We start from the raw sequence: 11,431 nt of genomic DNA on the forward strand, positions 1-11,431 counted from the left end.
CAAGTACTAAGTAAATATAGTATCAGCTTTAGGTTATCCCAGAGACATAAAGACAGTACCACAGATTCTTACATATAATTTAAGTCGAGGAACAGTATAAGAAGGACTTTACTTTACAACCACTGTGATGGGGAGAAAGGTGACTGTGGGGAAGAAGATGCAGTCCTTCTTCCTGTGAAGAAGAGGGCGAGGGGTGGAGAAACATTATTCCTTGCCACAAAGCTGGCAATAGCTATCTTTTCTTTCCTCTCATTAGGGACAGTTACTCTTTTAGTTCTTCAAGTTAGTACTTCTTGATTCAATTGACCTCATTCTTACCCAGTTCTTATGGATCTTCTTATGTGGTGACTCCAGATCGTTTTACTACTTGTTTTGTGTGCCCAAGTGTCCCCTATTAGACACTTACAAGATCCTTCCACCTCTCCCTATTCAGAGGTCCCTTTCTTGTGTGTTCTGGTGTTATTTCCATTGATCAACAGAACCGACATCTGTCCATTCCTGTGCGGGGCCTTGCAGCAGCTTCTTGCAGGAATTGTTCCAGACTATTGACCACCTGTTTCCTTTTTCGTCTTTGTGATGAGCGGGTAGGCTGCACTGCTCCATTTCACCGCCCTTTGCCAGGGAGCAACTTACAAGGCCGACAGAACTGGCCGAGCAGGCCGGCGTGGCAAGCATTGGGCCTAAGCACACTAGAGCAAATCTCGAAAGGCTTGGGACGAGGCTTTCTAACAGGACATAATTATGAACAATAGAAATGAGATTTATTTCATCCTAACATTATTTCACATAACTATACCTCTATCTTATTGGCAAAGCTGTGATCAAAAGATTCCAATAGTGGCTGATTTGTTCTTCTAGATAATGGCAGCCTCAGATCATGTTAGCTGGAAAGCTATGGAACTGGTTTTCTAGGATTGCCGCCCCGGTTCACGGCCAGCAGTGCCGTTTCCAACAAGTCTGCTATAAACTTACACCCCATAGGTTGAGGGAGGCCTGGGAGGAATAAACTTCAACAATCGGGGTGTGCTCTCCTAAAACCCATCCCTGTTTAGAAGTTGGATTTTTTCTTACTGGTTGGTCGTGACTCTGATCCATGGCCAGTCAGACACAGAGCCAGCACGCACACAAAAAGGCTATAACAGCTTCATAGATTCATTCCAATCGCTCTATTCTTACCCTACCTTCTTGGACTCCATGCGCAAACAGGGGAAGCAAGTCAAGAGGCGTGATGAATGAATCATATGTCCGTGAGAATACGCACTCGGCGCAAGATCAATAAGTTGTATTCTTGCCCCGATGCATCTCTACTTTCCCCTTAGGCCGATGATCTATGTGATGTCCCTCATGTTAACCGACAATGTCAGGTAGTCGGTATGGATAGGATTCTACTTACACTTCTGAGGTAGCTCACAATGTGTGAATATACTGAAGAACCTCGATGGTGCCTTCCATTGTGGGTACTTTTGGCCATCCCTTGCCCTGGACAATGTGTGCGAACAATGCGTCGTATGTGGATATTCACCAACCTGGCTATCAATTGGTTTCCCTAGAAGAATTGCTCGGTGGAGCTTTCTCCAGGTAAAAGCGCAGTGGGAGTCGTGGTATTCCAGTGAGACGTAGGTGGGATTCGGGCCACCTGTTCGTCTCATGACCTCCTCCGACAGCTCCTCGTTGCCCTCGGGGTCGGCATACCAGTGCCAATCGCCGTGTTCCATGAATTCTCTCTCAAGCTCCTCATCGTAGCAGTCGGGATGTACCCAGGCTCCGGGTATAAAGTCGAAGACGCAGCCGTTCTTGAGCGCTTCCTCCGAAGAATTACCACAATGTCCCGACCCAAATGTTTTGGAAAGATATGGATCGGAGACAGTAGCTGGAGAATAAAGACCTAGAAGGTAGAAAAAAGCGGCAAAGATTAGGCCAGAGATGGCATAAAGAATGAGGATGGTAGATCGTCGCCGTGTCATCTGATGCTTGTCGCTCGCAGGAAGGGTGAAGCTGGAGGCTTCAAGACTGCTAAGAGAGTCGTCTCTCTCATATCGGAGCTTCTGATAATCATTGTCGAGTAGTTTGTGCTTTTGCTCTTCCATTTTGAACAATGGGAGAAGCTGAGAACAAGAGGGGCATGCCGCTCTCTGCCAGGGAAAATAGAACTGCCCTGAGAAGCAAAAGTGTATATGAGATGCCAGATTTCTTGTCTTCCAGATCTAGCGACATGGTTCCATACTCTGTGCTTCAGAATAGCTGAGAAAGGTGCACCACAATTATTGCCGAAGTACTGAATACTTCTCTGTGACCTCTACGCCCAGACAAAAGTACCAGACGCCAGCGTCTGTGCCATACCTCCTATCGGGTGCAGGGATTTCTTGTCTTCCGGAGCTCCTTGTCGCTGATGCTCCCTGTGTGAGCCGAAGGGTGGGAGTTAGGGGTGGGGCGGAGAGGATGCGACGCGACGAGGACCCGTAAGAGCCGCGCGTGGCATGGAATCCTCCCCTCCTCTGTTACGTTGATTGGGCAGAATAAAGGATCGCGTCCGAGGAAGCGGGGGTCCTCATCCGCTCAGCGGAAGGAATCGGCCCTGTTGGTCTTGGGCTCCGGTCATACCAATCCATCTACCAGAGCATGATTGGAAATAGCAAAGTTCCCTACAGCTCGCACGTCCATGGTGAGTTCGCAGATGGCGAAAAATGCCTAACAATGGCGCAGGCATTTACCGGACCAGTGAAAACTAATACCAGGGCTGTTGGTTGGCGGGGAAAACAACGCCAAACGGGGGCACAGCGCCCAATCAGAGGAACTCCAATGCAAGGGTGGTCTTACTCGTGCCGTGCCGCTACCTGTTCTGCAAGTCCTTTTGTCTTCAATGCATTCAATGCATTCAATGCGCATTCAATGCATTCAATGCAAAGCAGCTACGCCGCACTCCCCGTCTGGGAAGGCACGCCGATAGGTTACGCAGGACTACACTCAATTTGGCGCTCATAGCAAAAGTGCCGTAGTCCGAGAATGCAGCACCGATCTCCATCCGGAGAGATAAGAAGGCAGAGGTGGCAGCGCAGGGCGAGTTGAGCCGACCCTCCATCGCATGGAGACACCGATGGCGGCATGGAAAACCCGACCCCGCTGGGGCGGTGAGATGATAGGGAAATGGAGGTCGGGGATTCGAATGAGAACCCACATAGGAGTGTAGTGTAGATAGTCCCCGCCTGGCCCAGAACGCTTAGTGTATGTGTTTGTGCCACCTTACGACATTAAGGGAATGCGTCAGCCGAATGGTTAACGTCCGGTGGGCAACATCCTACTTGCCTAGCCGTGGAGGATTTTTTTGATACCGATTTCGTCGCCTGGTGGCATTCAGTGTGTCTGACATGGCGGGCGTGTGGTCGAGGGCTTTTTGGAGCTAGATTGTGGGGAGGGGAGAACTATAGGAGACCATCATCATGTTGCCGTAACGAGTTATGCCCGTGCCATGGTCGGGGATGCTAGATGGTGACCATTTCGTAGCAAAAAGAGTCGCCCGTCAATAGCTTTTGTTCGACTTTCCTTCCTTCTTTTCTCTGTCTCGGTCTAAGACACAATGAATTTAGACCATTGCTAACATCGCGTTGGCCTTGAACCTTTTTCTCACGCCAATACTTTTACACCACCCAACTTCCTTGGTTCATATCTTGTGATGGCTGCCAAGGAAGAAACTTTATTCTCGGAACAACGAGACAGTTTGCTCCGGGACTACAACAAACAAAGCTCGGAAGAGAACGACGCCGACGTTCCACAACCTCCCCAACTGCATATCCAGTCGCGGGCTCGCAGGACCCGACGCTTCCATTCACTCATAATCTTCCTTCTCCTCGCTACTTCCGGCGTCATCGCTGTCATCTTCATCGGCATTTTCGCCAAAAGCCAGGGCCCACATCACCACTTTAGACCGCTCAATGCTTCGGCGAACCCCGACCAGAGTTTTACCGAATCGATCGACTGTGGTCGAACGGCCGCTGAGGCCCGCGAACGAGGCTGCATATTCGATCTCATGCTTTCGACATGGATCCACGAATCTTGCTCTGACCGCGAGTTGATGAATAAATATCTTCTTGAGGGAAACTACACATACTACTACGATGAGAATATGGAGCATCAGATGCCTGAGGAAGAAGTTTGGCGTGGCGAGTATAGAACTATTTGGACCCAGGCCGAGTTCCATTTTCGACATTGCGTTTACTTGATGGACATGCAACTACGGTCGTACAAGACAGGGCGGCCAATCGAGGTGTCGATATACAACTTTGGCCACACAGATCACTGTGTTAACTTGACCCTTGGTCCAGATTGGCGTGGAAGAATGACAAGACTGCACGCATTGGTCGGAAAATGCGGGTTTCCAAAGATGACATAGCTTTCTTAGTACTATCTAAAGCCATTGAGATATTCCTCAGAAATTTCGTGTACTCTACTACATAGATCAATGATAGAACTAAGTTGGCAACTCTCTGTATTTTTCCCACCGAGTAAGGCCTGCCGCTCCCTCCCTCTTGGTAACAGGGCCCTAAGCCGGTTGGCTTCAACTCTGGCACCATTATTTTCTGGGAGCGACGAACATGCCGCGACGTGATATACCGAAAAGAAAATGCGGAACGAGTCAATTCTTTTGGCTGCCAACTTCAATTTCTAATCCAACCATCAACAAGAGTTTTTAATGGGCGGAAGGTCAGGCAATGCATTCAGATGATATTGGCACAAACCCTGTAGTGACATGTACCCCTGTACCCCGAAGTCCTTCGTTCATTCTATTGCCGCTCAACCTACATGATGATCTTTGTACCAGGATTGGCCCCGTTCAGGTGATTAGGGTTCGTCTTATTCGGATTCATGAGCCTGTACCAGTCATCGGCGGCGGGTAACTCCTTGACTCCCGGCGGCTTCCTGACGATCTTCGTGTACCTATCTACGTCGAGGGTGTTTTCCAGGTTCCAGCGCGTTATGGCGTCAAAGTCGACACATTGGCGGTTGATGCTGAATATCGGGAACGGTCTTTCGTGATTTTCGACCCAGTGGTAAGTGACGAGGTTGAGGTTGCCGCTGCACCGGAGCTCTTGCATGAGAATGTCGACGCAGTGATCAATGTGAAACTTCCATTGAGGCGTCTCGCGACTCTTGAAAGCCTCGGGATAGAGCTCTCCGTGTGCTAGTTTTCGGAGCGAGTTCAAGCAATGGAGTTGGTGATAGACGTCGAGAGCAGCCACGTAAGCGTCGTCGCCGAGGCCCCAATCTTTATCGTCTAGCTTTGCAGCCGTGGACGGGTCGACGCCCATGGCACGAAGTTGCCGTGCTGTTACAGGAAAGATTCGGTTTCTTGCATAGTCCTCCCATTGACTATCCGTCTCTTCACTGAATTGTCTGGCCATAGATGGGTTCTCGGGTGGCCAAAATGTGCCGTTTATCTTCTTGACCTGCGACTGGATGCGGAAAAGGTCATGAATAGGTGCTGGAGAAAGTTAATACTGATAACAAGATCAGTCTGGTGGGTTCCAGACTTAAAGACTGAGGCCTTACTGTATGATGACACTCTCCTGAATCTTGCGTTGAGTACAAGATAGTTGTTGTAGAACCACGTTCCGAAGAGCAATGTTGAGACAGAAAAGAGGACAAGGTTCAAAAGAGATAAACCAATAATGAAATTTCTCGTCGGTCGACTTGAAACTATCGATGATGTCTTCTCCATAAGCAAGCTATCATCTTCGCTCACCGAGGTTGAGTCTCTCGGCTCCGGCGCGCTCGAAATTCTGCTGTACTCAGTCTCCTTCATGACGGATACTCAGCAATGTCAAACGCTGAAGACTGGAGTAGTGACCGCTGAAGGGGCTTCTCGATTACACCGATCCTAAATGGATATTCCGGCCCTTCGGGCTAGGATTCGGTTAAAAGTTGGATGGTAAATTGATACCTCCGGCGTGCGGGCCAACATGGCCTCAGTTGGACGTCGTGTTTGGATGTGTCCAGGGATAGGACTGGGCCAGTGTTTGAGGGGTACGAGTGGTGTTATGCGGCGGGAGGCTGTAATTTGTTGGACGATCGTTTAGTACTGGTCTTGTGGGAGTGTTTACTGCAATGGTACGGATGCAATGGGATGCATGGATACATCCAGATGCATACATGATGACTGCATCAACATGTTTTGCCAAAGGAACTGCTACGGCATAGATCCACCTCGATGCTTCGCCACAAACGCCGTGTAACGTCTTGTGCATCCAAGAGCGGATGCGAAAACCTGACCAGTAAGACCAAGGCAAGCCCAAGGCAAGCCCAATATCTGCATGATCCAACAGGATATCGGAGTCTCCATGCCCCAGCTAAGCGGTGTTTTGGGAACACCTTGTCATAGCCAAAAAAAAAAAAAAAAAAAAAAAAAAAAAAAATTAACTCACGAAGTATAAGCATATGTGCATTAGCTATCCCCAGTGGAATCATGAAGCCTATATATCAAAGCGCCGAAGTACCCATATTGATTATACTCTTAATGGGTGGGATGTATGGAACAAATCAGCGGTGTCACCATCCGCCAGCAGCGTAGTAGATTTAGAAGCTAAGTTTGTAGATTATATGTATAAAGTCTCATACATCTGCCCACCTCCCCATCTTCCCATCTGCCCATCTTCCCTCAGATTCATCAACTATCGAACAATCAACAAGATTCAAGTCAGCTCTCCCTACGACTCCAACGTGTTCACCACTCTCCTTCTCACTCTGTTTTACTGCATCTCGGTATTCACAACTCTCGCCACTATGCAGACCTCTCGTTTCATTTCGGTGCTGGCCGTTTTCATTACTCTGGCTGTCGCCCTCACCGTTCCGCAGCAGGAGGAGCGTCGTGACGTGGATCTTGAATATGTTGCTGGTAAGATCGAGATTCCATCAGCTTCGCAAACAACCAGGGACTAGAAATAAGCTAATGAGTCGATGCAGAGTACAATGACAACAATGCCGTTGAATAAACTCTTCTTACTCCAAGCTCCCATTTCAGAAAGAGCTTTGTCAATTTATTCCTCTTTTCTGATAATGAAGAATGGGCAATGGAGAAGATGGCACTTGATGGGTACTGAGGGCTGATTGCGAGGGCTTCAGGAGAAAAGTTGACTTGAGCTATGAGGTAGTTTGGACAAATCTGGTGAGAATTAGCAGCATCCTTGCGCATCTGCGAATAGGTGATAATTGAGGGTTACGATGTATCAAAACCGCCTCGTCGCAATTGAAGCAATATGCAGTTAGTTCTGTCTAATGCTTTGCTAGCAACCGAGTGGTTCACGCAATGTGACTGTGACTTGACCTGCAGGGCCACTTTATATACTATTAGGAGTCCGAAAGGACGCCAAGAAGTAGGAATCGCAGGAACCAGACCAATACCACCATGCTTGCTGATCACCGCTGGTTTGAACGCATGAAAGGACATAGTACTTGCATGTAGGAATATATATAGCTGTCACATGGCGATGGAGTATGCCCTAGTGCGGCCCAGATTTCTATCTTTAGCTGCTTCATGCAAGTCAGTAGCACCATTTGCGCCTCGAATTCGTAAGCTTGAAATGCCCATAATATCAATTGTTGGTCAGGCAGCTGAAGGCGGGGGGGTCTGCCGCTTCTACACCGCACCGAGCCTTCCGACTTCTGGGTGGGATGTGGTGGGGAGTGTACTAGGAGAGTTCCTTCGACTTCATCCATCGTCCCCCTCTACTCGCTTCTGATTTGTATGCAGCTTTATTCTCCCTGTCGTTTCCCTCGGTCTCTTTTGCCTTTCACACTCTCCCCCTCTCCTTTTTTTCTGTCCGCATGGCGTGATTGAATCCCCAACGACGTCCCATCGCCAATTGCCGTCTACAGCCCTTGTCTTTCCTCCACGCAAATGGCTTTTTGTTTCCCCCGCCCAATAATTTGAGCTTTCCTATTCTTGCATTATCCGAATACATGTCGAAATGGCGGATCAATTAAGGACTCTTCTTACCCATGAACTATTTGAGACCCTGGTCAATGCCAAGCTCCCCTTCCCCATGACTGAGCCGCTTGACTTTGAGGATGTTGGCGAAAAGCAGTTCAAAGGCAAGGCCCCAATCCCTGATGAGGTGTTTGAGCGCATCTGGCCCGTTCTAGAAGCTCTGAGTAAGGTTGGGCTGTCGTCTATGCCGGACTTATTGCAGTTCCTCCCGCCACCCTCACGGGATGATTTCCCACGCCAGGCCCTGGGGCTGCAGCTACTTCTAGACCAGATGCCCAGGCATTTGTTAAAAGGCATTGATGGCCGCTGGAGATGCGCATACTTCGATGTCATCAGCGTTAAATACGCGCATACCTTGGACGCCCTACCCGACGAGCAAAAGCCGTGGGCATGGAGTCGCTGGAAGACATTTGCCACCCTTGACTTCTGGGTCCTTGCCCGAACCTGGCAAATTTGCCCTTTCGTCCACTCAGACGAGGCTTCAGACCAAGAACGGGCTCTGATCTTCTCTGAGGAGACCCGCAGAGTCGTCGAACAAGAGACTAACACTACCGATCCCCACCGTGAAGAGCGAGATGCCATCATGTCCAACCTTAATGGTGTTACCCAAATGATCAAGGAAGGACCACCTGGGTCTGGGGCTACCGTACAGACGTACGCGTATTGGATTTGCAAGCTCATGGACATCCATAAGCCCGTCGTGGACAAGTTTGGGCGTTACCCTTACAGAAATGCCTACTTTGGGAGAGAAAACACGCCCGAGGAAGATGCCTGGTTCGAGGCGCGGGGTGGATCTTTGAAGGCGCCCGAGGAACTCAAAAGCCGACTGAAACGGGACATAGATGCCGGGATTTGGACACCTCTAGGCGCTGGTCGAGATGTCTGACGCATGGCGGGTGGACCTTGAGTCAATGCTGAATACCCAAATCCTGAGTCCAACCCCCTCCTTTTCGCCCCTCAAGTTTCACTTGATCAAATTCAACACCATCATCTCCATTTTCATCCTCATCATCCAACTAGATACGATAATAGAGTGCTCTTCAAACCTTATACTCTCAACATCACTCTCTTCATTTACAGAAATAATTTCATTGATTCCTTGATTGGGCCCGCTATGTATGACGATGGCGTTACCAGTGCCTCAGTTGGCCGTTGTCTTGATAGCCAATTCTAATAGCACGATAATACCTGGACGTAGTCGTGGGCGTTTTGCAATGTCCACGGTACCGCCCAATATCGGTCGCTATAAAGGTTGGAAATGGACAAAATTAAACCCATATTTCACACTGTCAGTTAGTTCATTTCTGTTGAACTTTTAGATGGATTTGTGGATTCTGTGACACACCATGAGCCTGCTCGAACGAGGTTGTCACAGAATGCTCGGACGAGGACCAGCTCGAATCCTTGAGCTCAATTTGATCTCGGTATCGCTCTATCAAATCTGGTCGGTGTTAGGCGACGATAAGTAGAATATTGAGTTGAGGATCGGAGTAAAAGTCTGGCTGGTTGGCAAGGGGTTTGAATATGAGGAGAATAGGTCGAGGCTTTCCGTTTTGTTTTTCGTATAGAGCTCGCCTGAAATCTTTTGCCTTGCTTCCATCGATGGAGCTCAAGGGGCCGTGAAGAGTTTTGGTAGGCGGCGAGAGATGTGTTGAACGGGAGAATATAATGTTTTGATGTCTATGAGAACGAGTCACCGTAGGCTAGGTATCAAATTTTAGTTCGCTGTTCTGGATGGATGGACAGGAAATGACTGGCCTTGATGCATCCTTGAGATAGCCCTCCACTTAGAGGTTAAGGACCTCAACCAAGTCTGCAATAGGTTGGATAATTGACGTGGAGAAGGCGAGTCACCGTGAAGGTGGTGCAAGCAAGAGAAGAACGATGTGATATTAGTTTACGAGAAAGATGTCAGCATTGGACAAACTCTTTCTTTGAACCGCGCCTCGGTGTAACAGTTCTTTCGGATGTCGGGAAAATACTGATTTTAGGTGGGTTTTATCTCTTCCCAGACGCGAAGAGGGTTCTTTTTATCCCTGGCCAACGTTTCGTTTTCGTCTCATTCTCAACGACCGGTTCCAACTCGCCTCGGTACGAGTAACGACGGTTTGGGATGGGGTGACTCTACAGGTTCATGTGTCCGCCTAGGTTTAGTCTTGGGCTTGAACCCTCTCATCACGTTTTCGCGGGACGGTGGGCTACGTTTGTTCTCAACCGCCAACTATCTCCCAAAACACAAAACAGCTTGAGCACAAATCTTTACTTTTACAGTGAAATGGGTAGCCTTTCGCGTGCTGGTCTACAGCATAAACGGGAATCTGTAGGGATTAGAGACCTGCCCGTTGAGCTTTTGTTTGAGATCGCCCCCAACCTCGTCCTTGAGGATTTGGCACGCAACATGGACCCAACCGGCCATGGCTGCAATGCTGTGCCACAGGCTCTTCCCTATCAGCACGCAGCATAAACCACACACTTTTGCCACTTTCCAGAAGGCATGTCGCAAGTTCTTCCGTCGACGGCACAGGAAGTATACTGCCATTGTGGACGTTATGTGGAAGGACTGGGCGGCAGGGCTTCGTTGCTATTTTGAGCCTGATCCTATCGTTCATCCTAATGGCCAATGTCCGGAACGGGGACCAGAGCAACCGAATATATTGGCTTATGGTGAGGGTAATAGTGCATGGGATCATGATAAAGAGCAGATCTTTATTGACAATTTATATACCCGGAAGCGGAAAGTCCTACGGGGAGCCGGTTGGGACTGGTATACATTCCGGGCTCCTCCTTTTTACACGATGAGGACTTTATGATTTTGTGGGACACTATGGAGGGGGACTACGTTGTCTTTGACTTTAGGAGCCGGAGAGCGACTGCGTAGGTGCGCAAGTAGGTGAACAGGTTCAGAGCCGAGGTTTAGGGAGCTCATCGACATGGGGATGATTTCTGCAGACAGCCGGGTCACAACCCAGGCGGACTAGAAGCTCCGCAAGGGACTCTTAGACTGTCATGTTTCTTATAGCCTAGAGGGTCTCTGAATCAATAGTTCGTGTCCTGTCGATATCATTGTTGAATATTGAATGATTGCTGCGCTCCGAGGTCTAAGACTAGCATTTGCGAAAGACTACTATAAAACCCTATTGTAAGCAGTTGAATCTGTTCCGATTCGACATTGTCGGACCGAGCATGAAGGCGATAAATGCAGCTTTCATCTCCACTTCCGACGTTCATCTTATTCGCTTCATCATGGCCTTGTCGATCATGAAGTCTGCTCCAAATGTCGCATAGGAGAATATACATAAGCGGTTCATGGTCTTCTTTCTAGAGCTTACACCATCTAGCAAATAGTCCAATGTTTACCGTTGGTCATTTGATTCTGGGATATATTCCGAGGTCGAATCGCCCCTGGGGAGATCGCCATGGGGATTCTCCGAGGCCACTTCTTTCTTATACGGC

The 11,431-nt window shown here is 48.8% G+C and overlaps 1 protein-coding gene and 2 pseudogenes across 1 annotated transcript; 1 reads left to right on the forward strand and 2 right to left on the reverse strand.

The window, feature by feature from the left end:
• Window positions 1–1,304: 1,304 nt before the first annotated feature.
• On the reverse strand, window positions 1,305–2,087 carry SAPIO_CDS6620 (uncharacterized protein; the record flags this gene model as incomplete). Its single annotated transcript, XM_016788674.1, has 2 exons — window positions 1,305–1,328; window positions 1,527–2,087. The coding sequence occupies 2 exons, from the start codon at window positions 2,085–2,087 to the stop codon at window positions 1,305–1,307; spliced, it is 585 nt and encodes a 194-aa protein (XP_016641718.1).
• A 2,706-nt stretch (window positions 2,088–4,793) lies between these two features.
• Window positions 4,794–5,303, reverse strand: SAPIO_CDS6621 (annotated as a pseudogene; the record flags this gene model as incomplete).
• Window positions 5,304–7,958: 2,655 nt separating this feature from the next.
• SAPIO_CDS6622 lies at window positions 7,959–8,864 on the forward strand (annotated as a pseudogene; the record flags this gene model as incomplete).
• Window positions 8,865–11,431: the final 2,567 nt, after the last annotated feature.

Source organism: Scedosporium apiospermum (genome assembly GCF_000732125.1).
Source record: "Scedosporium apiospermum strain IHEM 14462 chromosome Unknown SEQ_SAPIO_0105, whole genome shotgun sequence".
Taxonomy (NCBI): domain Eukaryota; kingdom Fungi; phylum Ascomycota; class Sordariomycetes; order Microascales; family Microascaceae; genus Scedosporium; species Scedosporium apiospermum.